Source organism: Sinohyriopsis cumingii, chromosome 16 (assembly GCF_028554795.1).
Source record: "Sinohyriopsis cumingii isolate HCF-2022 chromosome 16, ASM2855479v2, whole genome shotgun sequence".
Lineage (NCBI taxonomy): Eukaryota > Metazoa > Mollusca > Bivalvia > Unionida > Unionidae > Sinohyriopsis > Sinohyriopsis cumingii.
The window spans coordinates 89492326-89512351 of NC_142976.1; the positions used below are offsets into that span (position 1 = coordinate 89492326).

At 37.7% G+C, this 20026-nt stretch overlaps 1 protein-coding gene across 1 annotated transcript in view; it reads right to left on the reverse strand.

Annotated features, from left to right (window-relative positions):
* LOC149780970 (solute carrier family 49 member 4 homolog) overlaps positions 1-9954 on the reverse strand; it is a 95091-nt gene extending 85137 nt beyond the window's left edge. Inside the window, exons 1-2 of the mRNA XM_089938080.1 lie at positions 9844-9954; positions 2393-2542 (exon numbers count right to left, since the gene is read on the reverse strand). Of these exons, the coding sequence (XP_089794206.1) occupies positions 2393-2521 (129 nt within the window). The 5' untranslated portion in view covers positions 2522-2542; positions 9844-9954. The remainder of the gene's footprint in view (positions 1-2392; positions 2543-9843) is intronic.
* Positions 9955-20026: the final 10072 nt, after the last annotated feature.

Sequence of the window (20026 nt, forward strand, 5' to 3'; positions counted from 1 at the left end):
AGCTAGTTTACCTGACAAGAAATTTATGACACTCAATGACATGCAGTACGCTATGCCACAAGTAGTCTGTTATTCAACTGATTTCTTCACGTAACTAAACTGACTATATTTAAGCAAAGCAATTCTATTTCTATTCATAAGAAGAAATCAATTAAAATAATAATAATAATAATAATAATAACAATAATTTTAAAAATAATAATTTATAATAATTTCCACTGCAACCTTTTTACATAATTGCCTGATTTAAATTGCTAATATATGTACATGTAATTACCCCCTGCCATCACCACTGCCAAGGGCCAACACTGATCTAAGGAATGTACAGTCTGACCCCACTATAGCATGCTCCATTATAACAAGAATTTGTATGTAACACAGTCATGACATGGCTCCCGAAATTTTTTATACATGTTTTTCTCCTGCACATGAAAAAATTATCAGTTTCTTCTTGAAGGTACAAAAAATAACGTAAACAGTTTATTAACATTTTGGGGAAGAGATTGTGTATGAATTTGAGTATAAGATGATCAAGGAATGGCTCCTGAAATATCATATACACATATTTTTTTCATACATGAAAAAAAAATTCTTAAAAGTATGAAAAATAATGTGTAAACAGTTATCATTTTGGTGAAGAGATTATGTATGAATTCAGATATAAAACAATCATGGTGGAGCTTTAGTAATTTTAAAATTTTGTGAATTTCTCAAAGTTTTGTGTTAAAGTAAATATCAGAAATATGAGTATCTGAACCAATGGCTGGGCCTTTTGATAACTTTTTGATCTTCAGTTTATTGTCAAACAATGTCAGTTCATAAGTATTAATCTTATTATTACAAATCCACTGACAATAAAGTCATTGAGTATTCTTTGTTTGTCTTCAATGTATTACTGATCAAATGACCATAAAGTCATTGAGTATTCTTTGTTTGTCTTCAATGTATTACTGATCCAATGACCATAAAGTCACTGAGCATTCTTTGTGTCTTCAATGTATTACTGATCCAATGACCATAAAGTCATTGAGTATTCTTTGTTTGTCTTCAATGTATTCTGTATACAATCGTTGTTCAAAAAAATTTCCAACATATGTTTGGTGTTTTAACTGCTTACACAACCAAGCACCAAAAAGATGCAGTGGTTAATAAAAGATTCTAAACTGAATTTATAAGTCAAACGCAATCAGTTCACCAGTGAATAATATCGTCCATTCCCAAGTAAAATGACCCCATTGTTGACTGACAATTATTTTTGCTGTAGTCATTAAAATGAACATGTGTAAAAGTGTTAATTAGTGGACATTTACAACTGATAATGGGACATAAAACGTAAAGTTATTACCGTTAAAGACAAGAAAGAAGCTCTGGATAGGATTAGGTCTGGTGTTCGAATTCGTCCGTTGAGGAATATGAAAGACCAAGAGCAAACATGACATTAACAGAAAGCAGCCAAAAATCAATCAGTTTTCAACACAAAAAAATAAAGTATTTCAATTCACAGATGAGAAAATTTGAGTAGTATGAAATTTATACAAACATCATTTATTTTCATTGGGACACATTGAACTGTAAATGTGCTTCATCTTTCTATGCATAATTTGCCATTTTTTCCCTTGTATTTTAAATCTGTGCATATTATCTATGGAATTCATTGTGTTCTGGATTCACCACATATGACTAGATCAGTAGGCGAGAACATTGTGTTCATACTCTTCATGCTTTACATGCATATATAAACAGTATATATGTATATGTACCAATGTATGGTTCTCTGAATAAAGTAAAATATAATATATACAATCTCCATTTTCACTACATGTGTATTTCTCATTTAATATGCACTGATTGAAGATGATAACTGTGCCAATGAAGGACCGTATTTTTGTCCTGCTTTTATTACCCACATCCCACCCACTCCGAACATTGTTTGGAAACATGCATAATTTTCTTCAAATATAAGACTTGGTTGCTTATAACACAGTTCGGTTTATAATAGTCTGGTTCTATATGGACCTTGAAAATCATATTATTGTACTTGGAATCTGTTATAATTAATCCATCTTCAATTCTACAGTCGTACATATACACATGTAATTTTTATACAGTTGTATATACACATATTTAGTTTTGTCACTGTACGCTAGATGAGGGGGCTGAAAAAAAGAAAAAATGTTGCCACTCTTGCCCATTACAAGTTACCACATGGATTTGATGGATGAGAAATAGATGGCATCAAAAATATGCAGTACTAACTTTTTGTAAGAGTGGGAAAAAGAATTAGGAGAAGAAAAAGAAGAAGAAATATTTCATGCAAAAATAGATAAATTGCAGACTTCATTATTTCGTTTTAGTTTCTGATTGATGTCAAGTCTGACAGGTCCTTATGTACCTTTGTTCTTACTGCTGTTGTAATAAGTGGAGTTTTCTCTCCAGCTTGATCTACAGCAGGATGATCAAACCCTGAAGATGCCTCATAATTCACGGGAAAAGATGATGGTATTCGATGTGTGTCACTCATGATGTTAATGCAACTGAAATGCTGAAGAACAATCAATATTCATTAGTTTCTGCAATTTTGCTTAGATGAAGTTTATTTATTCATTCATAACACCCTATCTAAATGCTGAAAAACGATGAGTGCCTGCTTTTCAGATCTCAAGTTTCTTGGCACGAGTCCTTTGTTTTTTTAATTTGAGTCAACCTTGGCAAAAGTGTTGACTCAAATTAAAAAAAAAACATGCAGATCCTAGGCTTCTTGACTATTCTGAGCCTGACTTGACAGAATCTCAACATCGCAATAACATTTGTGCCTGTGTGAGTGTCCAAACAGATGTACATGTACTTGCATCCTTCAATACCCAAAATTAACCTTTTATTTCTGTTTAATACCATAATATACTCGCTTATAAGTCAACAGTTTTTATTTGACTGAAAATTCAATTTAAGCAAAGAATGGGTTGTCCTGAAACACTGACTTACAAAAAATGAAAATTGATAAATCTAAGGGTAATGTTTGAAACTCGAGATAATTGCAGTACACAAAAATACTGTCGATGTTCCATTCTGATGTCATTATTCTATTTCAGAATTGCAAGTATGGTATCCACTGTGTTTATTCATTTCATGATGGTATTCATTATACAATATATGTATCTACATTTGTGTGGATTTTAATAATGTTAAAATATTATAGGTAAATTAAATATTACCCATCATTAAATGAAGTGTCCATCAATGGTGCTTACAGTGGATCTTTACTAACAAGCATACTGCTTCTATTCTGGTACAAGTAATAACAACCTGTATTTGTATTAATATTTTTGTTTTGCTTAGTAAACACATTGTTTGAGGAGATAAAATATTTAATTCCCAATGTGATATTTCCCAAGTTTTATTTCAGTGCATATGACCCAATAAACCCTTGGCTTGTAAAAGCAGCACTCACTTTGTTCTCAATTTTACAAGCATTGGATGGAGCCGTAAATTTAAGACATGTACTTGTTTAGTGCCAAGTGGAGTTCAACATCTTTCCTTAATCACTGATGGCTGATAAAATCTGAATGTTGAAAAAAGCAATAAATTAAGCTGAAGGATAAAAAAGTCACACAGTGTGAAAAAAATTTCTTTAGATTTCTTCTATGACCCCTTCTGACAATGGACCCTGTCTATCATACTTCTACTTATATGATAGGGTCCTTATTCAGAACATGTCATAGGTGTGTGTGTGTGTGTGTGATTTGGATTTTTAATGTAGCTTTAACAATTTTTTTCAGTCTTACTGCTTTGATGTCTGCAGTGTGGCAATTTACAGTGATGTCTAGCACTGGGGTATCATGCCGCAGACATGTAGCATCATGTCCCACCCAGTCACATTATCCTAATACCAGGCCAACCAGCCCTAGCACTAACCTCTTAATGCTGATGCCAAGTGAGACAGCTGCTAGTACCATTTTTATAGTCTTTGGTATGACTCTGCCGGGGTTTGCACTGGTGACCTCCTGCATCAGAGGTGGATGCTATAACCACTTAGCCACTGAAGTGGTCAACAGGTCATAGGAGTAATCTGGGTAATTTTGTCACTCTGTATAGTATGATAGACATAGTATGGTCGGTATGAATTATACTGATATGGTCATGGAGGGGTATTCTGCTATCCACTGCAGAGTGATTAAGCAATAGATGAAAGGAGTATTTAGAAATAGGCAATAAATGAGCAATTTGGATTGAAATATCACTTCCTCAATCCAGACAATTACTTCTCTGTTCTGCATACAGAAGCCCAAGCTCCACTTCTGAATGGGTTGATAAAGTAGAAACTGAAAAGGCCTTTCTAAATGAAGAAATTATAATATAATATAAGTAATTATAGGTGACTGTAATATTGATCTGTTGAAAGATCCTCTTCAAAAATGTCAAAATTCCTTCTTGACATATTTTATCCCATATGATTGATAAACCCAAAATGATAATTGAAAACAGTGTTACACTTACTGACCATAAACTAACAGACCAGAAAATGTAGTCAAATGCATGTGCCTATTTATCCCATAAGTGACGATCCAGTGTGTTTAACCAGACACTCTCCATGTCGGTTTGTTGGACATCACACAGAAATAAGGTATAGAGACATGAAACATTTTGATAAAAAGAAATTCCTTTCATGACCTGATTCAGACATTAATGCCCAGTGAGACTGAAAATATTTTTGACATTAACACTGCTCTTGACATGTGCTATGGACTTTTTAATAACATTCTAAACAAACACGCACCAACAAAAATAAAATGTGTCAGTAGTTTCCTGAGGGTTGGTGGTTCATACCAGGGTTTCCCTGGGTTCTTCCAGGAATTGGAAAATTAAAGTGAGCAGACTCATCATTCCCACTTAAAACTGTCTGGTCTGAAACATGAAGAGAATCACTGTTATGGACCCATTATTGACAATACCTTTGTGTGTTTTTTATATCCTTCATGCTTTTTGTTTTTAAAATCTGAAGAGGAATGGGCATCAAACCACTGGCGGGGGGAGGGTGATTAGCAAACACTACAGAAATCATTTCTCTGGCACTGTAACCAAGAAATATTTCTACCAAAAACTTTTTTTTCTCCACTTCCTTCCTCATAACTGGATATTTTCTTGTGTATTTTATCACACTACTATGTGTTATATGTTGGGATACCATGATGTGTCGTATAATGTTATGTATATTTAACTGTGTGCTTCGGCGGTTCGAGTCTAAGATTCAGCCAATGTGGGTATGTGAGAAAGCTTGCCAGTAGCTTCTCGTGGGTCGGTGGTTCTTTCCAGGTTCTTCCTCCACCATTAATACTGGCCGCCATGTATAGCCTATCGTGTGCTGAAAAATGGCGTTAAACCCCACAACAACAACAACAACTGTCTGCTTAACTTTTGAACATGATTACAAGTTGTACTCTAAATAAGCAAACAGAATGTTTATCTAGCTAACTTTTGTCCATGGTTGTAAGTTGTAAATAAAATGTTTACCTGACATTTCAGTTGTAACATTCTAGGCCAAGTCTTGTTTACAACTAGAAAGGAATTTTCCTTTGTAATGATTCACATCCTGGTTAGATGAAAATGTGATAAAATAAAGATTTGATAAATAAATATTGCAGTATCAGAAATTTGTGGGGGACCAATCTTCATGGTTTTCATTCTTACCCCAAGCCACAAATTTTAAAGACTCCACAAAATATCAGCCACATGTAATGATAACCCCTACCGTGACCGTGCTTCATTCCTCAGGATATTAAGAAAGAAACTAAAATTGTATAAATAATCGTCAATACTCAAATCTGGTAATAAAATATTAGCTTGTAACATGTTTGTTTTATTTTAACCCTTTGCAAAAAAGAACTATCAAAGATTTTATATTGTTCCAGTGCAACCATAGTGATAAGGAATCTGGAAGCTATAATTTCCACTCACTGACTTAAATCAATATGTGAGATAAGGAAAGATAGATATAAATGAGAAAAAGCATAAGGTATTCTAATACAAGGAACACTGAAAATGATAGAAATAATAATAAAAAATACTACTACATGTATATGAAAATTAAATTTAATAGTTATTCAAATCAAACTATCGAAATCCTCTTTAAAGCATATTTCATTTTATCCATGCACTTTTAATTCAAAAGAACAAAAAGCCAGCAAAATACTAGAACCATTGCTTGAAGCTCTACTATTAATGAAACTATATATATATATATATATATATATATATATATATATATATATATATATACACACACTAATTACTGAAGAGTATTAAAGCTCACACTTCATCAATCTTAGGACCAAGCCACTGTTATCATCATCATGTCAGTCAAATCTTATGATACACACAAATGCCTGTCAGATAAATAATCCCCAAACTGCAGAATTAAACAAGTCCAGCTTTTTCAAAATTGCTAATAATTAGGTCCAATTTTTCACTCATTGTTGTGTTTGCTACAATTATCCATTCAGTGTGAATTGGCTTGATTAATGAGGCTGCAAGGTTCACATATACAATACACTAATCATCAACAGCATTTTCCTTTTTGGTGATGGCTTGCATGACCTATTTAGCATACCAGTTGTGTTAGTTTAACAATAATTCTTCTTTGTACCCTTTATTTACTTTCAGGTATAGAGACTAAAGTTGGTCTGCCCATGAAGTTAGCGCAAACAAAGGAATGATTTCACTGTTTTCAGTTAACATCTTTGCATTTTGGTGATTTTGTCTTCCTTTTGATGTTCAGCATTCAGACAAAACCATGATGTAAGTGAGTCTGACTGATCTAGACAGGTATTTAATTTGCGCTCACAGAGGTGATAATACTGTTTTAGTGCTGTTAGCTGCATCAGCTTACAAACAGATGAAAACACTCAAAGTATTGAAGTGGTCAGGTCTCCGCTTTATGCTCATGCAGGAAGTTGTATTGTTTTAAACACTAAAGTGGCCGCCTTTTGCATCAGCACAGTTCTATACTTTTGTCTTTATTTATTTAGGGTTTTTGTAGAGGTCAAACAATGAAGTTAAATCACTACTAATATGCAAACTTTGATAGGCAAAACCACAAATTTATGAAAATGTGGGGTTGTTTTTCAAAGCAATGAAAACTAAGTCCCATGAAAATAAATGATTAATTCATTCCTGTTTCAGGTCAGTCAGTGGGAATAGATCCAAATTTACAGATATGTCAAAATATAATCTGAGAGGAAATATTTATTTCAACTATTCACTGGAGTTACTAAATTGATTGTTCAATTTTCGATTTATAAGTTATTCTTTTAGATTACTCTGAATTCATTAACATTCTGCACTGTATCACTGTGTTATATCTGGACATTCAAGACTACTGGAACTCATTCAGAACGTTCTAAGGGACATTTAGGATCATCTGAAATTTAATAACAAAAACTGAAAATGTCTCTTGAGTTTTCACTTTGTCTTGTAGAGAAATATATAACTTCTTAATTTTACTTAAAACATTCTTTCTCTTACATATTTTAAGACATAGAGTTGTAACAATTAACATTTATGAAACAATAAACTAATTGTAAATGATTAAGACTACACTTTACCTGTCAATTTAAGTTTTGTTGCTGACTTATCATCTATTTCCAATCCTGTATTCTGCAAATATTGTAAATTATGCAGATTTTGCAATAAATGACATCCAATTACTACCACTATATCAAAAGAGTTTCTCGTGTTCTTGTAGCAGATGATGCAATTGTTGTACAGATGTACAAACAAGCTATGAAATGAAAACAAAACCACAAATAAGATACTGTTATCCAGAGCAGGAAACTTCAAATATTCTAAGAGCATATACAATCATTTTTGTATGTAAGGTTTCACATCCAGTTATTCTTTAATGATGAAAATATGCTCTCTCTCTCTCTCTCTCCTCAATGCTCAAATATCTGAGCAGAATATTCAGTCTAGCGGTATCACACTCTTCCCTAATTAATAAGCTTTATTAATAAGCTGTTCTGGAACAGCAACTTTTGACTCTTTCTGAATTTTGCTCTCATACACAATGCTACTGATTTTGGTAAGAAGGTAAACACTTTTTTATAGACAATGTTTGGATATTTTTCATTCGTGTGTGGGCCGCATAGTATACATATTTTGAAAATGAGAGTTGCTTGTATACGATGTACGTATAGTGAAGAAGACATGTCTAATTCTTCCATGGAACAGGATTCCTAAAGTTGAATCGAGTTAATGGTAAGTAAAAACTTACTTTTGCATCTAGCACTGTTCTGTAATTAAAAAAGGGATGTATCGTAGAGTTGCAAACATGGTACATGTAGCTCTTTTCACCGGTTGTCACTTGAGTGCAATGTTGTCTTGGCAGGCAAAATTCGCACGTTTTGTAGCCTGTAACTTCAGTTTGGTACAACGCAGAAAACTCAAACTGGCTTGATGAATAGAAAAATATCTCAAGAGTAAAACAAGCCATAGAGTATGGTTGTGTGCCTTTAAGGACAGAAACAGCAGAAGGAAATCAAGGGTCATGGGTGGAACAAAGTATTTGGAAGTTATATACCTTCTCTCTTATAATGTATGGTAGACTGGGTCCTATGTCAGAACAGGTAAAAAATCTAAGGTATTTTTGTCACGCTTTATGATTTTTTTCCTTCAGATTATTGTTTTTTTTCTCAACATCAAGTTTGTGTTGAGCACCTGTGATTTATAGAAGGCTTTTCTTGACAGAATTTCATACACTTATTTCTATATGTGGCTGATGGTGCTAAATACCCACCTTTTATGAACATGTTTCTGGAAACATCACTCTTTCATTTTCTTTCCTCCCTTTTCTTCCCTTTTTTGTTCAATATAAGATTTAATTACCTTTTATTTAATCATTACAGCTACTGTTTAATATATTAATATATTATATTAATACAAATATTGCAGAAATAAGTGTAAAACTGCATTAACCTTCTACTTTCTTTTTCACTCTCTCTTTTTTGGAGGCCATATTTGGACATTTCATCCTTATTAGGAAACGTAAACAGATCATAGTAAAAATGGCTGTCGTGAATAACATATAGCAGACTATCCAAATATGGTATCTCATGTCTTATTTGGGGAAAAATCCACCACGATAATCTTGAGTTGTATGTCATGGTCATAGGCCTAATAAATTTATCATTAGCCAAACTTCCTGAAAAACATACATTCTAACTCCAGTCATCTTTTTGTCTTTGCCAATATATTTATCTGCTGGATCACTTCATAGCCTCGAACTAAGGAGTAATCTGAAGAACTTTTGTCGCTATTATGTTTTTCCTTCAGGCTATTGATTGTTTCAACATTTGTCTTGTATCAACCAGCTATATGCAAAAAGGTTACAATCTTAAGCCATAGGGACTCGTATCGTTACTTACAATTTGCCTGTCATGCATGTACTATATAACTTAAAAACTACACTGAACATGTATGACAGGTACATTGTACGCAACGATATGAGTAATCCTACAACGTAAGACACATCACCCGATATTTTTGTTCTGGGGGGTGATAGCACTAAAACAAAACCAACATGTGCCATGTCTTACATTGTAGGACTACGATACGAGCTCCTGTGTCTTAAACACGATCATCGTTTATTCGATTCACTACCACCTATCTTTAGCATTAAAAATGACATGCTAAGTTTATTTAATATTATTTCCTTATTAACCTTTCATACACTAGTAGTGGTTGATGAATCATCCTACTTAAAAGTCAATTTCGCCACAGTCGAGTCTCCAGATATACCCTGCCACTTTACGAAAACAATCAACGTCATCAAATGAAATGAAAACTACAAACCTTAAAAACTTGACAGCCCAGTTATTATAAACAAGTAAATGAACAAGAATGGCAGTTAGTTCTAAAATTAAAGCAGACGACTTTAGACGCGGACACCTTTGCAACAGTTTTAATACGCTTGTGCGACAACTTGGAATAAGCCATTTCTCAAGAAATTGTGAACAACTTAGAATTCCAAATTCTTGCGCTCTTTCTCGAGAAATATGCATGGTCTGGTTTAATGCGTGTTATAAGATCACACTTAGGAGATTTTCATCAGTGTGTGTGTGTGTGTGTGTGTGTGAGAGAGAGACTTTGTGTAAGCCTACAGTATTTGCACTCCTTGTGTATATTTATAATATGGATTCAGCTAGTTCATGCTTACGCACAATTTCGTCATGTTCTATTTGATAAAACGCCAGACTCCTGTTGATCGAGCCAACCTTCACTGGTCTTAGATTTGACTACAGTCAGGTGACTTATAGCCCAGATTAAACACTGTATAATCAAAATATAACGAATTTTCTCAAAGGAAGCTGTCCACGTTACGTGAGCAATCTTCAGCTGTAAATTTTTTTTTTTTTTTTTTTTTTTTTTTTTTTTTTTTTTTTTTGTAAATGGGGAACCGTATAATTCTGGGGTTTCGTATAACCCGGATGATGGAGTCAATGTTCACAATGGCGCAGAGGACGGTATTCGACTATTCGCAAGGAAGGACCAGATCTTTGGGACCATCTGGTCCGCAGAGAATAAGAAGGTTTTAGAGGGATCCTTCAGGCAGAATGGGAGGGGCGGGTCATGCTTGGTCTTCGCTAAATTCAATCCCAGCCCAGCTTCATCCTGTTACAGTTCCATCTCTGTACTCACATGTTGTCCCTTCACGCGACCATTATTAGGTGAAGTCATCCTTGACGGAGAGGAATAATAATAATAATAATAATAATAATAATAATAATAATAATAATAATAATTAATAATAATAATAATAATCTTTATTTATCCAGAGTGACATGATTAATCATAATTAACTAGTACCTAGTTTACATAATTGTCCTGCAGTTAAAACAAATATACGCCAGATTAATACAAATCCACTGGTTGGATTTACCTTTGTACGTATGTCTTTCTTATACCTATCAGAAGAATCTCGACCATCCTTCACCCTCGATCACCTTCAACATTCCTACTTGAACTTAACTTGTACAAAAATGGGCGAGTAATTTGCGGAGTACTGTATGTAAAATACGAAAATTTATTAAGAATGTAGACTGAATGTGTTTTTCATAACGAATAGAAATCGTTGCAGGTTTTCGGGTGTTTACGTGCCTATGTTGCTATTGAGACATGAAATACCCATTCATTTCTGATTATGTCGTCGCTGGACACATAGGATAGCTGAGTAGCTGATCACGTGGACGTCGGCATCGGTGGAAGCAGTGAGTGATGTTTAGTCAACAAAAGCCAGATTTACGATAGTAGTAAGGTGGGATACTATAAGTACAATGGGAATTAGCATTACAGACCCCCCTGGGTCAATATACGTACAAGGGGAATTTAACATGGCGAAAAATCGTGGGTCAATATACGTACAAGGGGAATTTAACATGGGAATAAATCGTGGGTCAATATACGTACAAGGGGAATTTAACATGGGAATAAATCGTGGGTCAATATACGTACAAGGGGAATTTAACATGGGGAATAGAGTTTGGGCTTGTTTAGGGACAAGGGGAATTAAATATGGGATTTTTTTTAAAAAAAAAAAGGGGTAGGCAATTGAAAAGTCATTCTCTTTTCGAGAAATATGGCTGGCCCTGAAAAGGACCTTTGGGTTTCTTCTTCTAACACTTCCACTTCTTCAACCATCTTCTCACTTTTGTCACTATTCCTATCTTCTTTTTCTCCTTTTCTGGCATCCAGTCTGGATGGCCCAAGGCTCTAAACTTTTCCTGGACTTTCATCCAATTCTGATTTAGCCTTTCAAAATCAGCCTGTTTCTTTCTGTTCTCCTGATCTTTTCTTTCTTTATACCATCTCTCTTTAATCTTCATTACCTCTACCTCCATCACTTTTCTCATCAACCCCTCTCCTTTCCTCAGTCTTTCCTGACCTCTCTCCACATAAGAGCACTCTGTCCCATGTGACATTTTTTCAAGAAAGCACCTGACTTTGCTTGCATTGTCAAGTGCTTCCTTTAGGCTTCCCACTCTGACATAGGTGGGATTTATCATACCTCTCAAACTGTTTTCCTCCTCTTCTATCATTCCTGCTATCACTTCTTTTGCTATGTTTAGACATTTAGCGTAGTCCAGGTACTCTGCTATCTTCCATTCTTTTTCTAGTCTCTCCACTACATAGATACCATCTATTATCCAGTTGTATATATGTACCAAATTGTTGAACAAGTCACTTGCAACCACAATCTTCGTTTTTATTATTCCGTAGAATGGTTCGAACGACGAACGTTGTGGGTTCTTATACTTAAAGTGCTGACGTGAAGGAAAACATCCCCCTAAAACAAAATTGATCTTACCTAGATCATGACCAAACAACGCGCGGACGTGAAGGAAAACATCCCCCTACTTTCTCATTTCATATAATAAAACCCAAACTATACTCTTCACATATGCTAATAAATAATAAAGAAACCCATAATCTACCATTCACACAAACTTACATGAGCAGTTACAAACACAAACACAAATACATACACTCCCACTTTGAAAAAAGAGTTAGTGTTTATATTCACACTACTCTACCTACACACATTGGCAAATGGATCGTTATTTCTTTTCTTGAGTATTGGGTAGCCCTTAAAAGGGCTGTTTTTTTTTTAACTCCAGATGCACCTATCTAATGATGGCACCTTCCTGGCCTGGCGCCACACACGCATCTTCTTCCCCAGTCTCCTTTCACCTTTCTTCTGGGGAGCGCAGAGGGAGGATGATTCGCTTCAGCACCCCAATCCTTTGTCTCGGGAATATTGTACGACATCCTCTCTCCTATTTTCTTTTCCTCCTCTTCCCTCTGTCTTCTCTCCTCCTCTTCCTTCTATATTCTTTCCTCTTCTACTATAGCCTCCGCGGCCAGTTCATTTAACAGGCGCCTGACATATTCCAGATGTATCTGGAGTTCAAGAAGTTTGCTTATTCTGCTATTCATTCTTGGTGTTGATCAATCAACAAGGGTAGCTAGACTGCCGAACGAGTTTCAATTTATAGTGAAAGCGCGGACGTGAAGGAAAACATCCCCTAAAAAACATAAAATTGATCTTACCTAGATCATGACCAAAAACAACAACGCGCGGACCTAAAAGAAACACTCACTCACTTTTTTATGCTACCCATCACTATTTTAATTTTTTTTATAAATCACTTCAATAGACTATCCACATACGCAAAGCAATCCAATCTAACCCCAAATCTACACCTCAAACACTAAAAAAAACATTATTTTAATCTACTATCCATACCAACGTACTTGAGCACTTACAAACACAAACACACAAACGCATACCCTCACATTTTTTAAAAAAGAGTTAGTGTTTATATTCACACTACTCTACCTACACACATTGGCAAATTGATGGTTATTTCTTTTCTAGAGTATTGGGTAGCCCTGAAAAGGGCTGTTTTTTTGTTTACTATGGCAATCTTTTTTAGTTTCTAAGAATGCGATGTCCTCTGAGAATAGACTTTCTGGCGATAGGTCTGCTTCTTCGGAAAGAGAAGAACTCTTTGGTGTCGATACGACAATCGACAAAGCCTCTGTCAGGTTCAGGTTGCTGCTGCTGCTGCTGTTGTTGTTGCTGTTGTTGCTGCTGTTGCTGCTGTCTCTGAAGTCTGTACTTCTCTGTCCATTCTTCTTTCTCCCTGTTCACTTCTTCTCTGAAGAGCTCTTCTATCAGGTCTTCAGTGACTTTTAACATTCTCACATTCTCTTTTTCTTCTGGCTTCGGTATCAGACTGTGTCTGACCCTATGCAAATTCACATAGGCTTCGTTTAGCTTAGCTAGTTTGGAGCACATCTTCGTAGGAGGATGAGTCGACAATGGATGGTTAGACTGGAATCAACCCGGTTCTTAAAGTCAAAGCGCGGATGTGAAGGAAAACATCCCCCACACGGTTTTCGAGTCGCAACGTTCAATGAGTGTCATGAGAGGGATAGTAAGAAATTAAAGAGCATCAATCCAACATTCTTATAGCTAAACAAAAGACAAAGGCATTTTTTTCAAAACACAACATTTTTTATTCAAAAATCACTTAACACTAAACAACAACTCTAACATTTTTAACAATAATCCAACAATATAACATCAAGCAATTGTTTCAAATTACAAACATTTTTTTCAATTTACAGTCTACTTTAAACAGGGCTGACAACGTTGTGAATGAAATTGTGATTTCCACTGTTGGAAGTCATTAGACCATTGATGGACACTACGTTTCCTAGCTTGAGACAAAAGATAAGCATAATGGTCACAAAACCATCGATCTACTTTCACATCAATTCTTGAAGAAGAATGAGGATCAAAATGAGTCACTAAATGTTCTAAGGAATAGCCCAGGCTGCGATGATGCAGAAAATACACGCAATATTGTCCACACACCAAGGAATCTGTGCCTTGTAATTTCACATTATTGAATCGGGTGGTTTGAGCATTTCTTCTCATAAAGTCAACGATATCGTCTTCCAAAGGGGGCAATCCGTACGAATCGAAATATTCCACACATCCTTCTTGAGGAAAGTAGACGGCTACCCAGTGGGTTCCTGGGAGATGACTGTCGTCCGTGTTGATCACGTAAGCTTGATGGTCTTGAGGTTTGCGATGAGGGAGTTCATCTTTAGCACAGACGACAGGATTCCAAGAAGCCGTGTACGAACTGTGGTTCAAAAGGTAATAAAGTTCCCAGGTATCCATTGTTTTGTGTGTATGTGTTTTTTCTTCTTCACAGGTAATAATACGTTGTCAATTCGATCCTGACTTTTTGCTTGAAAATGTCTGACAAATAACCATTTCTTCGTTTCGTCTCCTCACTCTGATTCAGGAGAGCTTTGATACGATGGATCTCTTGAGTGGTTAATGGTGGACAAGAATGTTCACGCAAGTCTTTATACCACTGGTGCAACACGTCTTTGTCCGAGATGAGACTCCAAGCTTCGTTCAGATACTCGTCCAATTTTTCTTCTTGACTCAACATCAGGCATTTATCGTGTTGAATTTGACTGGGATGATCGTTTTGACATCCCTAGCAATTTTTCTTGATCAATTCCGTCATTTTTTCGACCAAGTGTTTGGCAAAACAGGAGACTAAATGGGCTTCTTGTTCTGGCCATCTTGACTTCATCATGATAACTTCTTCTTCTTTCACAGTCTCCTCACATTTCATCTCTAAAGTTTCTCCATTTTGTAAAGAGGGATAACAGTCTTCCATGGCTTCTAATAATCTAGAATGACTTCTCTCAAACTGTTGATTTCTATGGTATTATCGAATTCTGCATACAGGATGACGTTCACTGTTGTTGACAGTTCTTTTGCAAACTGAAGTTCCACACGAATCTGGCTAGATTTTATAGGGTGGAAATGTCCCTCGTCGCTGCCTTGGTCTGGAGTGAAATCGAAAGCCCACAAAGCATAGCCTCCTGCGTAATCTTCGTACGTAATGCCGTGACTGGTGTTGGTTCCTAACTGGCCGGTGGCTTCGTACAGGGACAAGTACGATCTCAAGTAATTCATCTTATTCTCGTCGTCACTAAAGACAGGTTCGAAAGGTCGGGTACACAAGGTCTTGCCATCGCGACTGACTTCGATTTTCTTCACATAAAAGTGTTGAAAGTTGAAAGGATTTTGAGCGAAGGCTCCGTTGAAGGCTGAATTCGAGACCATACCAAGGATTAAACGCTTGGGTGACTGTCCTTGAAACAGATGATCTTCGATCATGGAATGCTGTACAGCAGGAATGGTTAACGTTTTCACTTCCACACTTCGTATGGGATACTTGGCGGTCGTTCTGCTCAACGTCTGACTGATGTCGTTTCCCACTTTAGGTAACACTTCCACGCGTCGTACGTAGAGTTTGGCCTCCTCGATTTTGCTTTTAGGATTGCCAGCAGCAGTATCAGCCAACAAATTGAAAGCGGCACTGCTACGATTCAGTCTCAGGCGAACATTGACACCGTTCAGCAAATATTTCTCTTGCAACCACATTTCCAAATGCAAACGATCCATCAGTTCTAAACTCTTTCCATTTGTGATTTTCTTTCGTCTTTCCTCAAAGCTGTCATTGTCAGTTGCGTCAAACTTGCCCGCTTCGTCAGGTTCCCATAGCACACAAGCATTGAGATGAGTGTTCTTGGCATCTATTCCGTACGTCAAGAGATTTTCCAGGTAGGTACGGTAAGGGTAAGTATCCATGCTGCTGCTGACCAGTTTGTTGTTCAAGTACAAGTCCACTGAGCTGAACAAGGAATGCATGAAATTGTTGACGGGAGCTATATTCTCAGTGTCTTCTACTGTTTTATTTTCTTTATCTAGAACTTTGACTTTCAGGTACAAGTAACTGCTATTCAGATCGATGTAATCTTCGGGCTGTCCTTTGATTTCAAACTCGATGGGAGAGGAATCGGTCAATGAGGAGACGGGGTGAAATTCCACCCACTGGGATTCTTGCATCGTCATCATGGTGGGGGGCATGGCAAACAGATCCAGTTCCGTCTTGGAACAAGCGCAAGAATCTCGGTGCATCATTTTGTTCTGTTCTTTCTCAATAATCGAAAACGTCTAAGTCTCGAACGGTTCTTCTTTTCTTGGCCTTTCTAGCTTGAAGTCTGGTGAAAGGGTGTTTTCTTCGTCGTCTCTTTCTGCCTTGTCCTTGCTGAATGCCTGACTCGGTAGCGTGCAGGGCATTTATAGGTGTGTCTCGTCGGCCCAAAAGGTCTTTACCTGTTTGCAGCAAGACATTTTTGCCAGCCCTCATGAAGGCTTCTTTAGGGTTTTGTTTGTCGATGATGACATTTTGGAGAAATTCTTTGCCTTGCGTCAGTGCTGCATCTTTCAAGGCGTGCAATCCACGTGTCACCATCGGTTTCAACACCGGGGCCACCGAACGAAAGGCCGATTTTAACATATCTCCTAAACCGTGTCCTCGCTGTCGAGCAACCCCTCGGTACACTGGATACATGACTTACGAGTCGTGAGAGAACCGTTTTCGAAAATGGAGTTTCACCGTGACTTTTCCTTTGGTGAATGGAATATTTTGTCCCAAATCTCCTTTTATAGCAATGTTAACCGTGTCCAAATACGACTTGCTGACAGGCAAATAATGAGGATGGACAAATTCGCGGTGGACGTGGTAAGTGTTCCCACCTTCCTCGTCAGTGACCGTGGCAGAATTTACTTTGAAAGGAATGACACGCAGTAATGGTACGGAGGTGTGTCCCACCACGTTGTGCTCGACCACATCGGAGTACACGAAGATAAAATTCAGTCCTTGGTTCAGTTCTACCGGGTAACGAAAATACCTTGCAAAATGCATGTCGTTGTCAATCTTTGCTCTCTCAATTTTTTGGGTCAGCTTATCCGTGACCATATTGAGGTCTCCACCCAAAATATCATACAATTCAGGGCAAAATTTAATACGTATACTTCTTTCCTCACTTTCAAATTTGATGAGTAGACGGTGAGACAGTTTGTGGTACTCGATGGTGACACGTCTAACTTCTTTGGTCAGAACTTTGTCAAAGGTTGCATAGAATTCGTCAGCGATGGCTTCCACCAGATGTTGACTACTAAAATAATGGCCTGAATTAATTTTAAAGCGATAAACGAAAAGAGGAGGAGAAGAGTCACTGCTGCGGGGTAATAGCTCCTTTGCAAGATGTGAGTTATGTTGAGGACTGCCCGTCATCTTTTGCTGCAGTGCTGGGTCCAGAATTTCGACGTCAAAAGTGTTTTGAGTTTCAGTGATGTTTTTGATTTGTGTTGGGTGAATCTTTTCCACTAAAACCACTTCCCAATGGGCTTCGTGATCTAACTGGATGGCTTGAGGTAATTTAGCCGTGTAACAGCACAACGTGTTGTGGGGAAACACCTCCATGGAACTGTCACTGGGTAAGGTTAAGTAAAATTGGCTTTCGTGACTCATAATTCCAGAGTTCTGTGGCTGTCCGAGGGGTTACTGGACGTCAGAGGCGTGTCTCCGCCCAAAATGGGGTTCTGGTTGTTATTGGAGTGGTGACTAACACTGGCACTGGACACAAGGTTCCCGTTCGAGGAGAATTTCAGGGAGGGATTGGGAAGCAGGTAACCGATGCAACTGCTCAATAAAATGGTCCACAATTGTTTGTCTCCTTGTTGCAAACTCAAATTGGCGATGGCTGCCCCGATGACACAATACACCACGAAGATTTGGCAGAAAAAGACGATTTGCGTTTTAGGCACACGTTCTCCACACCACACCCACAAGGGTTGTTTTTGTAAATCTTGCACAGAAGAACTAGGTGAAGGAGGAGTGGTCGACGTAGCTGCGTCTGTGTGAAAGGGCATGATGGTCACTTCTTTTTATAGTCGATGACTTGCGAAGCGTCGATCCAAGAATCAAAACTGGGCGCATATCCTTTCCAACGTACTTTGACTTCTTTGACACGTCGTTTGCCCACTTTACGGGTTCTGCGTTCGAGAATGCTTTCGATGTCGTACACGTCGTCTTCTTTTTTGGTGACATGTTGTAACTCGGGCAAATAAAACGTTCCTTTGAGCACTTCTCCGTTCATGTCTTCCAATTTATAGACGGCAGGATGACGGCCATGCACTCGTCCAGTGACGCGAAACAATTCGGTAGTCCAGTTAGGTAAGTAACCTTTGTCGAAAGTGCGTTTGGTTTTGCCAATGCTCACCCAATCTCCTACGGCCAGCACTCCACTTTTCTTGGGGACAGCCCTCGTCGGGGACGTACCAAACAGGCGCTCAAACACCAGCACTTCGTTGTCGGGAGTCACGTCTTGCGGGGCACGTCCGATGCTTCGATGGTAAGATTGGTTGTACGCTTGCACCAGGTGCGGTAAGATGTCGATGTACTTCAGAGTGTGGTGATGCGTAAAATATTTCCACATGCGTTCTTTCAAAGTGCGTTGAAAACGTTCCACGATGCTGGCTTTGATTTCTGGATTCTCTGTGGTAAAAAAATGAATGTCACGTTTCTTTAATTCTTTTTGGAAAGCTTGGTTCAGAAATTCGGTGCCTTTGTCCGTTTGCCATCGAAGAGGGTGACGACCGCTTTGTTTCAACACCCGTTGCAGGGCTCGCACTAACTCGCTGCTCGATTTGGAAGTCAAGGGTACGACCCAAGCAAATTTGGAAAAGACATCGATGACACAAAACAAATATTTGTAGCCACGATTGTAGCTGGCCAAATGAGAGACATCGGCTAAATCGGCTTGCCATTGATGATCGATGCCTTCCACTCGGGTGCGACTTCTGGCAAACTTGCGTCGAATGGGTTTGTGTAAAGTGTAGGTAGCTTGTTCTTGTAACCATCGTTGCACTTGAGGTAAACGGAGACTTTTCAGTCGCGTTTTGGCAGCACGATACAATTTTTGAACTCCTGCGTAACCTGCAGGATGGGAGGGATCGTAGTAAATGCTGGCTAAGACTTTTTCCATTTTTTTTTGTGTTGGTTGGTGTGCTAATAAGGCACCCACTCTTGGAAGATGCTACTCTTTCTCTCTTGGGGTTTTTTTTGGATTGCAATGCTTTGCGTGTGCGACCGGCAATAGGTGTTGAAGAGGAGGATGTCTGAGCGGGGGATATAGGTTCTTGTTTCACTTCTGTCTTCACTTCTGTCTTCACTTTCTTTTTCTCTTGTGATGAAGAAGAGGTGGCCATCATCTTTTTAATCCATCCAATTCTGGAGGTAGGTGGTGTTGTTAACTTGCGTAATTTTTCTGGTGGAGTTTGAAACCCTTCTTCTTCTTCTTCTTTTCCTTTTTCTGTCTTGGTCACGGGTAGTGGTGGTGCTGGTACTGGTACTGGTGATGGTGCTGGACTTTTCATCAAGGTCTTAAAATCTTTCAGAGTGGGTAGAGCTGTTTCGTCTAAAGCTTTCTGGTGAAAGAGTTGCAGTCGTTGCAAAAGTTGACCGTACTTTTGCGATTTTTCTGTTTCGGACAAATCTTGGCGATCCATCAAGGACTGCAATTCGTGTTG